This window comes from Cnephaeus nilssonii (genome assembly GCF_951640355.1).
Source record: "Cnephaeus nilssonii genome assembly, chromosome: 20".
NCBI classification, from domain to species: Eukaryota; Metazoa; Chordata; class Mammalia; order Chiroptera; family Vespertilionidae; genus Cnephaeus; species Cnephaeus nilssonii.
In genome coordinates this window covers 35030910-35049013 of record NC_137091.1, presented here as the reverse complement: position 1 = coordinate 35049013, position 18104 = coordinate 35030910, and the positions used below count along the sequence as shown (strand labels likewise).

The window sequence follows — 18104 nt, the reverse complement described above, 5'->3', positions numbered from 1 at the left end:
TCCCGAGCGTGTCCGCCGCAAACCCAACCCCAGGACACACACAGAGTCTCAGCGGCTTGGGCTGGAGGCAAGACCACTTTAGATCAAATAGTGAACACGGACCCTGCAGTGACAGTGAGGTGGGGTCTGGGAAGGCAGACTGAGGACAGGAGGGGAATTCCATCCTGGAGTTAGGTTCCTGTGCAGACCAGGACGTGGGGACAGAGAGAGGAACTCTGTGTTCTTTGGTGGATCCATCCTCAGCAGTTATGGGCAGAGCCTGGGAGAGGTGATAGGGTCAGCTTGTGAGACCAGATGGAGTTTTTTTCTCCCCAGAGCGCGCGCAAACACACACACACACACACACACACACACACACACACACGCCTCACATCCTGTGTACCCCTTAGCCCCATCTGTTCCTGTCTTACCTGGAGTGACGAGCGGTGGGGAGTCCCCTGGTCGGTGGCTAGGAAAAGAAAAGTGGTGAGATCTGTAGTTACCTCTTTGTCCTCCCCCTCAAGACTAGAAGACTCTCAGCTTTCCTTAACCTCGCTTCCCGGCTACTTTTCCATCACAGAGTTGTATCATCCCAGGGTCCCAAGCATTTCAAGATCTGGGGCCCTTTGGGGATTTTCAGCTCCGAAGAATAAGCCTGGGAAGTCTTAGTGGCAGGAAATCTCCAGGGCCAAGCCTGGCGACCGGGCCTTTCTTCAAGGCTTAGCTCTTTCACCCCTGGAAGGTGTCTGTCATGAGATAGGCACACACTGGGAATCTGCTCACCTGGGCTTCTGGTTGAACTTGCATTTGCATTTCCCACCTGTTGGGGAGAGAGGAATGGTCAGGAGAGGGGACCTGGCCCTGCCCCCCTCCCCTGGCAGCTCCTCCACTTACTCAGGACCACGATGATGCCGATGGCGCACAGAACCCCTGCACAGATGAGCCCTCCGACTCGGAGGCTGTGCCAGTCTAGGAGAAACCCAGAGGGGGCCCTCAGTGTCAGCCAGCGTCCTCCTCATCCTAGCCCCCATCCCGTTCACAGAGATGCCTGGGCACCGATGCCGTGCAGCCGTGCAGAAAACAAGCCCAGCCTCCTCTGCTCGTATCGAGTTAACACGCAGGCAAGCGACACGAGATTTAATGGAGGGTCGGATGGAGAGACGTGGTCTGAAGACAAGTGAGCGGAGCCGGGGAACAGGAAGCCGGAGGGCAGCTCTTTAGGGAGCGTGGTCAGGGGGGGGGGGGCCTCTCTGGGGGCCCACTGGGGCAGAGACGTGGGGAGATGAGGGCGGGAGCGTGTGGCGTGGGGGAGGAAGTGTTCCAGGCAGAGGGATCGGAAAGGACAAAGATCTGCAGGCAGGGAGTGCACCTGCTGAGCCTGAGCCCCAGCAGAGAGGCCGCGGTGGCCTGAGCAGAAGCAGTGGCGGGGGGAGGAGGACAGAGGAGGGACACGGAGCAGATCGTGTGGAAGGTGGAGGCCACGGAGGATTTGGACCAAACGGCACAGCTCCTCCAGGAAGTTTTCTCAAGTCAAACCCACCCAGACTTGATCTGAACACAACAATGGGCGTCTTACGAACGGTCCCTGCTTCTCGTAAACTGTCCTTGCTGGATAGTCATGCATCTTCCCGAGGACCAGGCTGGCCTGTCTTGTTCCCTGAATCCGCTGTGGCTGCGGGCCCAAGTCCCTGACCAATCCGATCCTTGCCCCCTTTCCACCCACATCAGACCCTCACCCAACACTGTGTGGGACCCGCGGCACAAAGCAGTGTGAGGGGTGGGGTAGGAGGCGCGAAGAGAAGGGCACCAGCTCTTACCATAGTAAAAAGGACTGTTTTTATCTGAAAGAAAAAAAGGACATAAATCCAGGAGCATAGCTGGGATACAGGGGCTCCAGGGGGGATGGGGGGCGGGGGGCGGGGCGGAGGGCTGATAGAAGAGAAGAGCACAGTCTGACTTACCTTCTGGGTCGTTGGCGTCCAGGGCAGGCAGGCCTGGCGGGAGAAGCAGGAAGGAGAGGACGTGGGTGCTGGTCTCAGGAAGTTGGCAGGGCCAAGGGGCTTAGAGAAAGGCCCCCCGATGGACAGTCCCTGCCTCCCGAGGGGGCAGGGGTCCAGCCCCAAACTAGCCCGTCCCATCTCGGAGGTGTGGACCCTCCCCTCAGCCCCGCACCTGCGAGCCATGCCAGCATGTCGCCTCCTGAAATAGGTTTTAACCTGGGCAGCTCTTGGCCACCCGTGGGCCTGATGTTTCCGGACCCCTGGCTCCTCCGCGCCTCCTCCAGAAACGGAGCGATGTTCTTGTCCGCAGGACAGACGGCATCCGTTCCATCGTCCTCAGAGCTCAGCTCCCTATTCTGCCACATCCCACCCCGCCTGTTCTGATGTCTGCTCACCGCTCCTCTTTAAGGCAGCTTGCTAATTATAAACCTCATACACTTCATTTAAAAATCATCTTTCGCCGAAACCGGTTTGGCTCAGTGGATAGAGTGTCGGCCTGCGGACTGAAGGGTCCCAGGTTCGATTCCGGTCAAGGGCATGTACCTTGGTTGCGGGCACATCCCCAGTGGGGGGTGTGCAGGAGGCAGCTGGTCGATGTTTCTCTCTCATCGACGTTTCTAGCTCTCTATCCCTCTCCCTTCCTCCCTGTAAAATTCAATAAAAAAAAAAAATCATCTTTCTATCGCCGTCCTAAATGGAATACAGTCTTGCCCGATGTAACAGAAAAGCAAACACAATGAAAGCAAAGGACTAGGATTCAATTCTGGCTAGGACGCAGTGGCTGCCTGAGCTCGGGGCCTAAGCCCTGTTCTTTCTTTGTTAAAGGGAGATAAATAATCTTAAATGATGTTTACAAAGTACAAACACATCGTGCTTACTCTGTGCAGGCACTGGTTTAAGTGCTCTCCAAATGCCAACTCTTCTCATCCTCATAGTGACGCTGCACAAAGTGCTACTGTTGCCCTCGTGTTACAGGTAGGGAAACTGAGGCACAGCTGGCAACTTGCTCCATTACCTCTCAGCTCCCAGTGTACCCCTCCTAAGGGAAGGGCCAGGGAGGCATGAAGACACAGCACGAGGCTGAGCTTGACGTCACCCATGAGACACTTCCTAGCTGGTTGAGCGGCTGCTAGGAGAAGTCCTGTTTTGTGTTCTCTTGAAATCACAGCACAGCACGCCTTCCCTCAAGGAGACGCTGTCCTGACAGTCCCCACCCCACAGGGGACTCTGTGAGGCCTGCCTGCCGCTCAGCAGAGGGGCTCAGGGGAAGGCCTTCCCGGGAGCAGCACTCACCTGCGAGGAGGAGGAGCAGGCTCAGGGCCACGTGCTGCATGGTGGAGCCGGCCTGGAAGGGGAGGGGAGGGCCCAGCTTTAGCAGGGCTGCAGGGCTGCCACTAGGGCCTCTGGTTCCCAATCTCCTCCTATTCCACTACCTCCCCCCCCCCCCCCCAGGGGACACACCTCACCCCAGGGTGGGAAGGCTGGCTTTGAAGGCTGAGAGACAAGAGCTGAGGAGTGCAGTGGGGGCTAGGTGAGAACTCAGACCTGATGGGGAGCAGCAGTAATAACTCACGGGACACGGACTTGAGGCTTCAGGTGAATCACCCTGGCAACCAAATAAGAGAGAAGCCGCCTGTGGTTAACCCCCTTTTACAGACTGGGAAACTGAGGCTCTGATCGGTGCCTTGTCAGAAGTGGGGTTTAAACCAGCGCTGGCTTTGCAGCAGCTGTCCCTAACTCAGGATTCTCGGGGCCTCGGGGTGTCTTGGGAAATGGGGTGTTAGAAGCCAAGTGGCCAGAGGCCAGTTTCTAGGAGTGTCTCCTATAGGCAGCTGGGAACCTGCCCGCCTTGCCCAGACTTTATAGACTCAAGCTGCTCAGGGCTGGGTGTGGTGGGGAGAGCCCAAGGCTGGGGTGGGGGTGGGAGGGGGATAGACTTGGGAGAATGGGCCTGGCTGCAGCCCCAGCTCCATCTTTTGTGCCACCCTGACCATTGACCCCCATTTTTACCCTACCCCTGCCCATCCCACCCGGGTCCCTGGTTCTGCCTCTACCCCAGTCCCCGCCCTGCTCCTACTCCACCCCTGCCAAGCTCCTCCTGGCAGCAAACTCTCCCTCCACCAGGGAGCCCTGCTCAGCACGAAGAGGTCGCCTCTGTCCCCTCTTGGTCTAGGGTTAGTCCACCCTCCCTCCTTCCTCTGTGCCTGCGATAAGCACCTGATCTCTGTGCATCCCCTGCCCTCTCCCTGCCCCTGCCCCTGCCCCTGCCCCTGCCCCTGCCCCTGCCCCACGGCCAAAGCATCTGTTGCCATAACCTTGACAGCAAGAGCTTACACTTCCTCTGACCCACCTGTGCCGGGCACTGCCAATGACCCTGCTGGGTTTTCACTCGTGTAATCCCGACAACCCCGGAGGCCATCTGTTACATTCCGCATTTCATGATGGGAACACATATGTCCTCCCCACCCTGGTGAAAAGCCCATGTGACCGGCGAGAGCACCCCTCATCTCGCTCCTTCTCGGTCCCTCCATGGAACCCCCACCTGAGTAGCTTTCTATTTCAGGAGGAGGGCCTGTAGTTTTGGGGAGCATTACTAATGCATTTAGGAACCCGATCCAGAGGGGGGGTCTGGAGAGGGTGTGTGGGCAGGACAGGCCCGTAGAAGGTTCTGCTGCTGTTGAAAGCGACCAGGTGAGGCTTTGCCGCCACAGGACTAACTGGCACTGGTAAGAGCCCGGCTCATGGAGGGTCCCCCGGGCACGCTGTGCTCGTTCTGTGCATGGGATCAGCCCGCTTTGCTGTCGCAATGCTGTAACCCGTGTGAACTATGCGGCAACGCTGAGTCTCAGCCCTTAAGCCACTTTCCCTGGGACCCTCCGAGCCCCCGCCCTCTGCGAAGTCTCCATGACTCTCCCTCCCAGCATCACCCGGCACCTCCAGCTCAGGGAGAAGGCAGTGGTCTCGGCTGTGCTTGGCGCGCCCATGGTGCAAGCCGCCGAGCCTGGTGTGTGGGGGTCTGCCCCCCCTTTCCTGTCAGGCCGTCCTTGGAGGAGGCCTGAGCTGCTCCTGAACTGACTGTTACTGGTGTGAGGCTTGGACAGGAAGGCGGCTTTGCCGATGGAGGCTCTGCTCAGCCCTTCCCACTCCTTCCTGCCATGGAGCTCCTGTCCCCGCCAGCTGCCCTCCGCTCTCCCCTCTGCTCCTCCCTGGTGGTGGAGGCCAGGCCTCTCAGGCATGAGGAATGACTCCCGTGTCCCTGAAATCTCCCACCCCACCCCCCATTTTCCATCTCCTCGGGAACCTTCAGCTCCTTTTTCTCCATCCACAGGACCCCACTCCCTAGACACTCGAGTCTAGCCAGTCACCCTATCTGCTCTGATACCACCAACCATCCATGATCCACTTAGATGCCTCCATTCGCTCAGGTACACCCAACCCCCCTGTTCGCCCAGATGCCCCCAGTCCTGTGCTGGTCCACCCAGGTGCCCCTGATCTACCCAGACAACCCAGTCGCATCTGCAGACCTTATCCGCTCACCAGCTCCAGAGGAGACTCATGGGAGGAGGATCTCTCTAGGCCAGTGGTCGGCAAACTCATTACTCAACAGAGCCAAACATCAACAGTACAACGACGGAAATTTCTTTGGAGAGCCAACTTGTTTAAACTTAAACTTCTCCTAACGCCACTTCTTCAAAATAGACTCGCCCAGGCCGTGGTATTGTGTGGAAGAGCCACACTCCAGGGGCCAAAGAGCCGCATGTGGCTCAGGAGCCAGCCAGCGCAGTTTGCCGACCACGGCTCTAGGGCTTTCTCTAATCTCCTGCTCCTGCCCCCAGGAAGGGAGCTGGAAGGGGGTAGGTTCTAGGGTCTTTAACAGAGAGCAGTGGAGGGAGGGGGCCCCATCTCTCACCGGTGCGGCTCCCCAGGCTGTGTGGACGGTCTAGTTCCGCCTGAGTCCTGCCTTTATCTGCAGCTGCCACGCCCTGAGCAAACCTGGGCAGCGCCGGGCAGGTAGAGAACAAGTCAGACTTGCCTAAAGCCCAGGGACTCTCACCCCATTCCTGCTCTTAAAGGGACAGCTCCAGCCGCCACCCCACCACTGGCAGGAGCTCCCTGGGCTGGAACTCATCCCCAGCCCCGACATTAGAGGAGGGGGCTTTCTCCAATCTCCTGCCCCTCAGAGAAGGACCTGGAAGGGAGGTCCTTGCGGGGCCTTTAACAGCAGAGCGCTGGCCTGGGGGTCGGGGAGGGGGTGGAGGAGGGCGAGGCAGAGGTAGTATCCCAGTTGTTTTTACTTAGATCGTGTGCTGTGCTTGGAGGAGGGATTGGCCGCAGTCATGGGAGAGCTGATGTCCTCTTCCAGGCCACTTGCTGCTGTTGACTTAGTTTGAGGGTCAACAGAAGATGCTGGTAGGGCCGAGGAGAGGTGGGGCTGCTTGGCCCTAAACCATGACTCCTCCTCTGTTGTTGTGTCCATCGTGCCCCAGGGAGACTGGGAACTGGCTCCTGAGCACCAGGTCCAGACCTTCGTAGCCCAGGCTCTTCCTAAGAGCGCTGAGAGCCTGGGGTACACAGCGGGCCTCGGGGTGGGGGGCTGCCTGCCATTCCGGATAAGGCCCAACGGCACCGTGCTCGGCTCCTTTACCCTCCCCCCTCCCTCTCCCGCCCCTCCTCCTCAAGGCATTCCTTCCGGCTGGGGTCTGTGCATGCCCCCACTTGGTCCCCGTTGGGGTGCCCCCTCCCCCCAATTCCGCCTTTTTAGACAGAGAGACTTTTGTCTGGGGGCTGGATAGAGAACAAGGCTCCTTTGAGTGGCTGGTAGAGGATTGGGGTCATGGGGAGGGGCAGGGCCAGAAAAGGGGTGGCTCTGTGCTGGCCACCAGCTGGACTCCAGGCGACCCCCAATACCATCACAGGGGTGGGGAGGAGGGCTGCAGGAACCAGGCCAGGGAGAGGGTGGAGTGCAGGCCAGGGAAAAGGGGTTTGGAGGTCAAGGCTCTGCTGGGGCTATTTGCTGGGGGCAGGGAGAACAGACCCCCCACTTCTCAGCAGGGAGGGACAGGGAGGCAGCAATGTTCACCCAGCTATATGGTTTCTTTATGTGGTTCCCTCAGGCAGTTTCTCGGTCCCAGGCCCTAGACTAGGACAGGTCCTCTCCCCACTCCCATTCAGGAGGGGCCAGTCCCTACAAGAAGTGGAGGGGACACTCAGGAAGGGTGGGGCTCAGCCAAAGTGGGAAATTCGGGGTGGGTGGAGACAGAGACGGAGGAAGGGGAGGCCTGAGGGGGATTCCAGTCCAGCTAAGGGGTCTTTGTGTCTGGGCAGATAGCAGCTCTTGCACAGACAGTTTCAGGATTGTAACATCCCTGGGAAGACCCCTTTGGTGGTCTTGGGAGTGGAGTGGTGTCTCCCCCTGCTGGGAAGTCTGGGAACTACAGGCATCTGAGCGTGAGAAGGCCTGAGTGCACTGTGGTGGAGGATGTATGCTAGGTCCTTCATCTATGCCGCCGTCTGCAAACTCAGATGCCAAAGGGGCCAGGCAAGAATCGTGAATGAGTACAGCAGGACAGGCGTGCGATTATAAAGTATGGGGACAATTCAGCCAACAGGAGAACTATTGTTCTGTCTAACGGGCAGCTGCCAAAAAGACTGGAGCAAGCCCACATGGACAGATAAACAAGTACTTCCCAGATACCTGGGGAAAAAAGCAAGATGTATCGAAGTATGCTGCCATTTGTGAGGGGAAAATAATTTATATGTAAACTAGAGGCCCAGTGCATAAAAAGTCATGCACTGGAGGCGGGGGGGGGGGGGGGGCGGGGGGGGGGTCCCTCAGCCCGGCCTGCCCCCTCTCACAGTTCGGGAGCCCTCAGGGGTGGGAGGCAATCCGGCGATCAGGGAAGGCAACACCCCCATCACACCTCTGCTGCTGCCACTGCCAGCAGCACAAGCCTCAGCTTGCCCTGGTTACCTGAGCCTCGGGCAGCCCTGGGTGGCTGGGCAGCCGCCATCTGAGGCTTGCCTGTGCCTTGGGCTGGTCCTAGGCATCTGGGGGCCTGAGGGGACTGGGGGACTCCGGAGGCAGCCACGTGCCTGCCACCCCTGTGGGGCTGAGGGGACTGGGCACACTTGTGGCTGTGGGCACTGCCATCTTTGAGGGCGTGGCAGTCAATTAGCATATTCCCTTCTTATTGGCTGTGGGTGCTGCCATCTTTGAGGATGGGGCAGTCAATTAGCATATTCCCCCTTTATTGGCTGTGGGTGCTGCCATCTTTGAGGACGGGGCAGTCAATTAGCATATTCCCCCTTTATTGGCTGTGGGTGCTGCTATCTTTGAGGGTGGTGCAGTCAATTAGCATATCACTTTTTATTAGATAGGATACTTGTATATGAATAAAATATTGTTGCTTCTGGGGAGGGGGATTGGGAGGCTGCAGGATGAAGTGGGAAGAGATACTCACTTATATATCCTAAAAATGTGCTACCTTGAAAAAAAGTTTAATTAAAAATAAAGTAAGGGATAGCACATTTTGATGAATCAACATATTGAGGACACACCTGGAAAGCTAATGAATATTCTGTTAAGACCCTCCCCTGAGAACTCACTCCCCTAGGATTCCTGCCTACAGAAGTGTGTATCTCTGCTCTCTTTCTCTTATACTCTAAGGATTTCCCAAGACTTGCAACCAGGGGAGCAATGAGCAATGGCAACTTGTCCCAGGCTCCCCTCCCTCCCGCCCCCCAATCCTGTCTCCAAGGCCCCCTTTTTCTCTGACTTGCCAGTGAGCCAAAGCAGCCCCACCTAGGCTCTCTCTCCTATTGCTTCTTCTACCTTAAGCCCTTCCTTTGTTTCACTGTCCCCAGCTTTCATAAGCATACCCTCAAAATCACTTGGACTCCTATGAAATCAAGAACCCACACCCTACAGGCTGGGCTGAGGTGCATCTGGTAACAGTATTAAAGTATGTCTGTTTATTTATTTATATACAGGGGACATCCGACTGCTAGTTTAGGCCCAATCCTAAACTGGCAGTTGAACATACCTCTCACAATCTGGGACCGCTGGCTCCTAACCGCTCACCTGCCTGCCTGATTGTCCCTAACCACTTCTGTCTGCCAGCCTGATTGTCCCCAACTGCCCTCCCCTGCTGGCCCGATCACCCCCAACTGCCCTCCCCTGCTGGCCCAATTGCTTCCAACTGCCCTCCCCTGCCAGCCTGATCGCCCACAACTGCCCTCCCCTGCCGCAACCTGCCTCCTCCACTAGGACCTGCCTCCTCTGTGCGAGGCAGTGAAGATGCTGGGACCAGCCTCCTCCGCATCCTTTTCCGTGTTGCGCGGAGCTGTGGGGCCCCCAGGCCTCACCACATGGAGCGGCCACTGGGCCCCACCTCTGCTGTGTGTGCGGCCATCTTGTGGCAGCCATCTTGTGATGATGTTGTGTGCAAGGGCATGAGGACCACTTAGGCTTTTATTAGTATAGATATGAAATTCATGCACAGGTAGGGTCCCTAGGCCTGGCTGGTGATAAGGGCCAATCGGGGCCTTCTGGCTGCCAGCCAGGGCCTTCCTTCATTCCATACTGCCCCCTGGTGGTCAGCACACGTCATAGTGAGCAATCGAACTCCCAGTCTCCCAGTTGAACTCCTGAGGGGAGCGGGCCTAAGCCAGCAATTGGACATCCTCTGAGGGCTCCCAGACTGCAAGAGGATGCAGGCCTGGCTAAGTCTGTGAGAATAAACAAGTTATCTTCTCTGTCAAAGAAGGGAGTTTAGGCAAAGGTCAACTCCTCCCTTTTTTATTTAAATTAGCCAATCGTGCAAGAATGTGAGCCTAAACTCTGACCAATCAAGAGTAAGGGACAGACAGCGTGCATCAGGAATAAAACCCCCGAGCAGACTGCCTGCTCAGTATGCATGCTGCCAGACCCTGTGTTGGTGTGTACCCTTCCCCAGAAGTAAAGATATTTGCCTGGCTCCCCCAAGTATCCTTTGTGTTCTACCAGGATCCCTGGTTTTGGGGCTCACCTTCTTTCTAACAATTTTGGGGGCCCACCTGGAATTCCCAACTTTCATAAGCATACCCTCAAAATCACTTGGACTCCTATGAAATCAAGAACCCACACCCTACAGGCTGGGCTGAGGTGCATCTGGTAACAGTATTAAAGTATGTCTGTTTATTTATTTATATACAGGGGACGTCCGACTGCTAGTTTAGGCCCAATCCTAAACTGGCAGTCATCTCTCACAATCTGGGACCGCTGGCTCCTAACCGCTCACCTGCCTGCCTGATTGTCCCTAACCACTTCTGTCTGCCAGCCTGATTTTTTATTTATTACGGGAGGCCATTACCGCCTGGGCCAACTACAAGCTCTGGATCGAGAGTCAGCCAGCAATGTGGGAAGGACCCAAGCAAGCACTGTGCAACCAGATAACCTCATGCATGAGCCACGGTGGGAAACTGGACTATAAGTACTGCCTTGGTGGTTGGGTATCCTCAGAGGTCAAACATATGTGACTGGATGTGTCTGGGACAAAAAGTGAGTGTGGAGTTCTAACCTGCAGTTCTATTCTCCCACAAGGGCAATGTCCAGAGAGGGATGAAGCGAATCTTGGGGCGTGAAAGAAGTCTCCAATGTGGAGTATTGATCACACAGGACACATAGAATAGTCACAAGGGACTTTCTGAGGATGGGAAACAAAAATTCTAGGCCTAGGGAATACATTCCTCAGATAGTCCATTGAGGAGAATGCTGAGGATCAGGGAGGAGGGGGACAGTCCCCAAAGCAGGGACAAGAAAGATTGCTCTGCTTTGGTGGTACTTTATACAGGGCATTCTGTGGTGCCTGGCTGGACAGGCAAGGAGCATGATGAGAAGCTTTATCTGTGGGTTGTGTGCACCTATAAATATTGTATATAAGAGTGTTTCTGTTGATGTTTTGTGTCTCTTTGTTCTGGGGTTTAATTTGTTTAAAGGTGGGGCATGTCCCGCTTTGGGGGATCCCAGCTATTTGTGGCAAGGCTGAACATGTGGCAGAGATTGCAGGAACATCCCAGCAGCTGCCAAGAATTCTTAATCTTGGGGACTCTTCTTTCTTTCCCTCTCAGGGCATCAGCCACCTGAAACTCTTAGCTAGTGAGAATCTTTTATCTATGTCTGTAATGTAATTTAGGTTACTAATTTACTTTGCTTGCTTTTTATCATTTGGGGACTTAGTTTGCTCTTCACTGGTTTATGAACATAGGGACAAAGATTACATGAGGAAGTAGGGATTACAGGCCTGGGGAAGTAAGTGATGTGGGCTGGGGTGGGACTTCATTATTTGGGCAACAATGTTGTTAATCTTTCCATGATCAAAGGCAGGTCTTGAATGAGACTGGACCACATTCCAAGGTTGACTCCCAGGTCCAAAGTTGACTACCAGGTTTTGTGGGCATACAATTTCCAGATTTTTGCCTCTAACACTGGGAGAATCAGATCTGCAGAAGTGCCCTCTAGCAAGCTGGAGAGATAGCAATGGGGGGAGGGGGAGGCAGGGTCACTCCCGTTTTTATAAAGAAAAATAAAATAAAATAGTACTTTCACATTAAAGCCACGGAAGGCTGGTAAGTTGTCCCTGTTACAAAATTGCCAATAAAATGCCTTGGGTAATAATAGTTAGCTTTAAAATCTCAAAGTTGTTGTAAATATAAAAAAAAAATTAAGTGTACCTGATAATAGTTATATAGGCCTAAACATAGTTTTCCAAAAACTTTTAGTAACTTCCAAAGTTTTAGTAACTTAAAACTTTGAGTTTGCTGGGTTAAATGGTAAAAAAAAAAAAAAAAAAAAAAAAAAAAAAAAAAATTATTAAATATCTAGGTATTTTGAAATACCAGGATACTGAAATATTAATCTCAGTTTGCCTCATATGGAGAATCTAGAACAGCGGTTCTCAACCTGTGGGTCTCGACCCCTTTGGCGGTCAAACAACTCTTTCACAGGGGTCGCCTAAGACCATCGGAAAACACAGATATTTACATTATGATTCATAACAGTAGCAAAATTACAGTTATAAAGTAGCAATGAAAATAATTTTATGGTTGGGGGTCACCACAACATGAGGAACTGTATTAAAGGGTTGCGGCATTAGGAAGGTTGAGAACCACTGATCTAGAGGATGGATTTGAATCTGTTGATGAATAATAATTCTTGTATTTTATTTAAAATATCTCTTAAAATTGTGAATGTATTGCTAATCTGAGGAATGTTAATTACTTACATGCCACCTAAAAATTAAGTTTTCTAAGGGTTAAGAGTTCTAACTAATTGGAAAGAAATTATGGTTTTGGTGTCATTTTGAAGGAAAAAGAAAGTGGGTTCTGAAAGTTGTAAAATTTGTGAGGAAGGGTTTATAAAAGTTGAGGAATGTTTGTAAAGAGAACTCTTGAAAAGAAGTTATATAAATGATACAGGCCAGTAAGCCAGGACAAGTAGAATGAGGAAACTGAGATGCTTAAACAGCAATTTGGAGCTATCTAGTAAATCCCATCTTCCATAAACCAAGGACACTTAAGAGTAAATGATTTACATTTTGCCTCCCTAACAAGAGGGTAAAACGTTTATATGAATGTACTCAGGGAGACAGACAGCAGAAATCCAATTAGTGTCATTTGCTGACCACACCCAAGGACAAATGAAATTAAACTTTTTCCTGACCTAGAATTGGCTTTAGGTGATTCCAATAGGCCATGGAATGCCTCAAGATCTCCCTACAATGGTGACTAAGGACAATTTCTTAAGAACTATGTACTGGGTATCTCTTCTAATTTAATGTCTCTCAGATTAGAAGGCCTCCTGGCTCAACGCCCTCTTCTTGAGTTCCCAGCTCTTCACCATCGACCAGGAGACTACGTTACCACTGAGACTGCTGTTTGGACTGCAGAACAAGGTTGGACCCATCCCACTCGGGTTGGGGGTGTACCACCAGCCCCTCTGGGTGGAGAGACCTCAACTTGGATGGCCATTCCAGGACATAGCCCCTTGAAATGAACACCAAAGAAACTGTAAACTGTGTGTTTGCTTTAGGGCTCTGGCAAATTGCAGGGGAAATGTGTATAATCAGGATCATGCTTACCCAGTTAAGTTACTGATTATAGAGAACTTGAATGACTTGGATATTTCAGCCTTTAGGCCAAGAGATTGGCCAGGACTACATTTAGGAGTAGATGTCACAGGAAAAGACCCCCTAGACCAGCATGCAAATAGAAGTAGGATATAAGGGAACGAATGCCTGGGTGGAATGGATTAAATATTCTGTACACGCCCTAAATAAAAGTGACCGTTACACCTGTGCAGCAAGAAGGCTAGAGCCCCAAGTGGTCCCATTCCCATTCGGATGGACCTCTGACAGTAACGGGATGGAATGTGTGCTTGCCCTGTATCAGGAGGAAACCACCTGGGGAAACACTTCCTGTAAGACTCTCTCCCTGTTATTCCCATCCAACAGAGGTAAGGAGCAAGGGTCCCCCAAAACAATCCAGCCCCCGATGTGAACTATACCTCTCAAGGTGTTTGGGGGTGGGGTGGGGGGATAGTACTCAGAGTTTATGAAAAATTTATCCAGATGCTTAAATGGCTGAGTATCCTCAGAAGTCGATTATTCTGCACTGTCGATACCCCATGCTGATGTCTGGTGGTACTGTGGGGGACCATTACGTTCGGCCTTGCCCAGCCAATGGAGCAGAACTTACGCTCTAATACAGTTGACTATCCCTTTCACTTTGGCATATCATAGCCTTTTACAATGGACAGACAGACTAGGAAGAAGAGAGTCCAGGGGGCTCCTTTAATCCCCATATTTACAGAAATTCCATTGGGGTTCAGGAGGAGTGCCAAGGAGTTTAAGGCTAAAAATCAGATTGCTGCAGGATTTGAATCTGTCCTATTCTGGTGGTCAACCATCAACAAAAATGTGGATTGGATTAATTATATTTACTATAACCAGCAAAGATTTGTTAACTATACTCAGATGTAGTTAAAGGTATAGCTGAACAACTAGATGCCACCAGCAGGATGATGTGGGAGAATAGGTTGGCCTTGGATATGATTCTGGAAGAAAAAGGAGGAGTATGCGTAATGTTGGGAGCGGGGGGCAATGTTGTACATTCATCCCTGACAACACAGCTCCAGACAAAACCATTACTAAGGCCCCACAGGGATTGGCAACTTTAGCTAATGAGTTCGCTGAGAATCCTGGAATTAAGGATTCTTTCTCTGATTTACTAGAGCAACGGTTTGGAAAATGGAAGGGGATGATGGTGTCTATATTCATCTCTTTGATAATCGGGTTAGGAGTTGCAGTAATGGGGTGTTATATCATCCCATGTATGAGGGGTCTTATCCAAAGGTTAATTGAAACCACATTGACCGAACAGCAAGATGATCTCCTTCTTCTAATTACTGCAGAGCATGAAGTCAGCTAATGCTGCCCGAGTTTGAAGAAAAGAGTTCCACCCTAAGAAAAGGGGGGAATTGTGAGAATAAACAAGTAATCTTTTCTGTCAAAGAAGGGAGTGTAGGCAACCACCATTTTGAAATGGCAAAGGTCAACGCCTCCCTTTTTTTCTTTAAATTAGTCAATCACAAAAGAATGTGAACCTAAGCTCTGACCAATCAAGAGAGGGACAGATTGCATGTGTCAGGGATAAAACCCAAGCAGACCGCCCACTCAGTGTGCATGCTACCAGACCCTGTGTTGGCTGCACATCCTCCTGCAGGAGCCTTACTGTCTGGCTCCTGACTATCCTTCGTGTTCTACCAGGACCCCTGGTTTGTGGGCTTACCTTATTTCTAACAGGTTGGATTAAATAATTGAATGGATACCCTCTCCCCTGGGAACTGACCTTTAGATCACTTCACAACTGACATTCCATGACACTCCCTTTCAATAAGACCACATTCCACTCGCTAAGACCATTATCTTTTCCCTTGGGACTTTCCCAGGATCTGGACGTGCCCAGAGACTTCTCTGCCCAGAAAAATCCCATCTAGAGTCCTTTAAAATCTCTGACTCCTGGTCCCTGGCTGCCGGCACCATTTTGGAGCTCAGCCCATCTGGTTTTCCAGATGATCTAATAAATTCATAATTCTTTACCACTTTCCACCTCTGCATCCCTCCTTCTGTGACCCTAACACTCGGTGCTTGAATTCTGCCTAGGATAGAATTCAGAGCCAAGACTTCAACTATAAGAGAACATCTATCTATATATATAAAAGCCCAGTGACCATTACTGCAGAACGACCAGAATGACTGGAATAACCAGTGGCTATGATGCACACTGCAGCAGCCAGTGTAATCCAGACCCCGATTGCCCCCCCCCCCCCACAACCCACTGAGGCCCTCCCCAAAGCTGGCCCTGCCCCTGATTAGCCCCCACCCCCACCCCTCTCTCCAGCTCCGAGGTGCCCAAGAGATGCCCTGAGGCCTAAAGCCCCAGCGGGGAGGGGCTCAGTTCCTGGCTGTGCTCCTCCAGACCTCGAGAGCACCAAATTACAAATGCAGCTGCCACGAGGGAGACGAGGGAGACCCGGCTGGGAAGTGGGAGGAATGCACAGCAAAGAGGGTGAGAACTTAGGAAAAGCCTGCCTGGAAGAACCCGCACTCGGGGCAGCCACACCCCTCACACCCAACTCCAGCCCAGCCCCACAGACAGTCTGGCAGACGCTACTGTGAGGTGGGTGTGGAGAGAGCTCCCCGGGCACGAGAGGGGGATGCACTGCGACCCCTGCATGCCACCGCGTGACCACGCACCTGTGCCGCAGCCACCGCCTCCTTGCACTCACACTGCCGGCCACAGCCTCTCCTCCTGCACTGCGCCCCTGGCCGGCCTCAGGCGCCTCATTCTTACCCCGCCCTGCCTCTGACTGTTTACAATGATTGGGACGAACAGGACAGGCTGGCCCAGTGCACAAGCACATTCCCTCCTTCTGTTGCAGCCAGCTTCCTGGATCCCCGACTCTGCGCTGACAGATAAGGCCGACCTGGTGTGGGGTATGCCAGGAGGCGTAGTTCTCAGAAACCCAGAGCCCAGTCTACAGGAGGGCCCTTTGTGGAGGAAGCACACTACACCTCCGAGGAAGCACCACACCTCCTGTGGTCCTGATGCTCCTGGAGGAGACTGAGGGAGGGCAGGAAAGAACACACCTCACTGGTGCTCTAGGGGCGCCTGTGTAGTTCCTGGTCTTGGGGGACCTGGTGGGATGTACACCAACCGTCTGTAACCCCTCCCCCTGGCCAGCCCCACCCCCAATTACCCCCCCATCCCAATTGGGGGTGGGGCCAGCTGGCCAACCTCCCCTGGCCAGCACCACCCCGATCGGCTCCCCATCGGGGGCAGGGCCAGCCAACCTCCCCTCCCCACCCCCCACCGCCGACCTGGCCCAATGGCCCCCATGGGGGCAGGCCAGTGGACCCTACCCATGCACGAATTCATGCACCAGGTCTCTAGTCTATACATATAAAAGCCTAATATGCTAATTGTCCCTCCAACTATTCAATTGTTCCACCAGTCACTATGACACACACTGATCACAAGGGGGCAGAGGCTCCGACCGGTAGTTTAGCTTGCTGCTGGGGTCTGGTTGATCAGGACTGGGCGAGACAGGCCAGACATGCCCTGGAGCCCTCTCGAAGTCCCTCCCTGGCCGGCCAACCTCCCACGGTCCCTCTCCAGCCAGCAGGCCCTGATTGGCCCTGATTGGGACTGGGTGAGACAGGCCAGACACACCCTGGAGCCCTCCCACAGTCCTTCCCTGGCCCTGATCATGCACTGGTGGGGTCCCTCGGCCTGGCCTGTGCCTCTTGCAACCTGGGAACCCTTGGGGATGTCAGAGAGCTGGTTTCAGCCTGATCCCGCAGCCAGGCTGAGGGACCCCCACCAGTGCACAAATCTGTGCATTGGGCCTCTAGTCTATATATATAAAAGCCTAAGCAACCATTACGACCAGACAACAAGACAATAGGCTGGTAGCTATGATGCACACTGACCATCAGGAAGCAGACGCTCAATGCAGGAGCTGCCCCTTGGTGGTCAGTGTGCTCCCACAGCCAAGCTCCTGCAGTCAGACAACCTCCTGCAGTCCCTCCCCCAGGCCGGCCAGCCCTGATCGACCCCGATCAGGACTGCGCGAGATGGCCCCGATCAACCCCGATCAGTGGCCAGGCCGAGGGATCCCACCTGTGCACAACTTTATGCACTGGGCCTCTAGTCCTGTATAATAAAAGCCTAATATGCTAAGTGTCTGGTCATCGGTTGTCCGTTCAACCAATCAAAGCATAATATGCTAATGATATGCTAAGGCTGCTCAACCGCTCACTATAACATGCACTGACCACCAGGGGGTAGATGCTCTGACTGGTAGGTTAGCTTGCTGCTGGGGTCCAGCCGATTTGTTGGACTGGGTGAGATGGGCTGGACATGCCCTCCCATAGTCCCTCCCTGACTGGCCAACCTCCCCCATCTCTCCCCAGCCCCGATCGTGCACTGGTAGGATCCCTCGTCAGCCTGGCCTGTGCCCTCTCGCAATCTGGGACCCCTCTGGGGATGTCGGAGAGCCAGTTTCGGCCCGATCCCGAGGGACCCCACTGGTAAACAAATTTGTGCACCGGGCCTCTAGTCCTATCTAATAAAAGAGTAATATGCAGATTGATCATCACTGCAACACACAATATAGCTGCCCCCATGTGGTCAAAGATCCTGCCCCCATGTGGACACAAGATGGCCACCACAAGATGGCCAGCAAGAGAGGGCAGTTGGGAGGCACCCGGCCTGCAAGGGAGGGCAGTTGAGAAGGACCAGGCCTGCAAGGGAGGGCAGTTGAGAGGGACCAGGCCTGCAAGGGAGGGCAGTTGGAGGTGATCAACCCTGCAGGAGAGGGCAGTTAGGAGTGACCAGGCCGGCAGAGGAGGGAAGTTGGGGGCAAACAGGCTGTCAGCAGAGTGGTTAGGGGATGATCAGGCTGGCAGGCAGAAGCGGTTAGGGGCAATCAGGAAGGCAGGCAGGCAAGCAGTTGGGAGCCAGCAGTCCTGGATCGGGCCTAAACGGGCAGTCAGACATCCCTCGAGGGGTCCCAGATTGGAGAAG

General features: G+C 53.6%; 1 protein-coding gene across 7 annotated transcripts; it reads right to left on the bottom strand.

Annotated features, from left to right (window-relative positions):
• Positions 1 to 53: 53 nt before the first annotated feature.
• Positions 54 to 15860, bottom strand: FXYD3 (FXYD domain containing ion transport regulator 3). 7 transcript variants are annotated; one of them, XM_079799429.1, is made up of 9 exons: positions 15773 to 15860; positions 3441 to 3585; positions 3273 to 3324; positions 1941 to 1973; positions 1797 to 1820; positions 874 to 948; positions 763 to 799; positions 411 to 448; positions 54 to 259 (listed from the first exon to the last, which is right to left on the bottom strand). In XM_079799429.1, the coding sequence occupies exons 3-9, from the start codon at positions 3310 to 3312 to the stop codon at positions 240 to 242; spliced, it is 267 nt and encodes an 88-aa protein (XP_079655555.1). In that variant the 5' UTR covers positions 3313 to 3324; positions 3441 to 3585; positions 15773 to 15860; the 3' UTR covers positions 54 to 239. The 7 variants fall into 7 exon arrangements, with proteins under 7 accessions (XP_079655555.1, XP_079655557.1, XP_079655554.1 ...); XM_079799431.1 differs by having other exon boundaries at positions 3525 to 3585; positions 15773 to 15819; XM_079799428.1 differs by lacking the exon at positions 15773 to 15860 and adding an exon at positions 5890 to 5971.
• Between the last annotated feature and the right edge of the window lie 2244 nt (positions 15861 to 18104).

What these genes read in the sequence shown, in the direction of transcription:
- FXYD3 (XM_079799429.1), bottom strand. Translation starts at nt 3,312, where the DNA reads ATGCAGCACGTGGCCCTGAGCCTGCTCCTCCTCCTCGCAG. An exon ending in CCTGCTCCTCCTCCTCGCAG is followed by an intron (nt 1,974 to 3,272) that starts GTGAGTGCTGCT and finishes TTCTCCCGCCAG; the next exon opens with GCCTGCCTGCCCTGGACGCC. An exon ending in AAACAGTCCTTTTTACTATG is followed by an intron (nt 949 to 1,796) that starts GTAAGAGCTGGT and finishes GGTTTCTCCTAG; the next exon opens with ACTGGCACAGCCTCCGAGTC.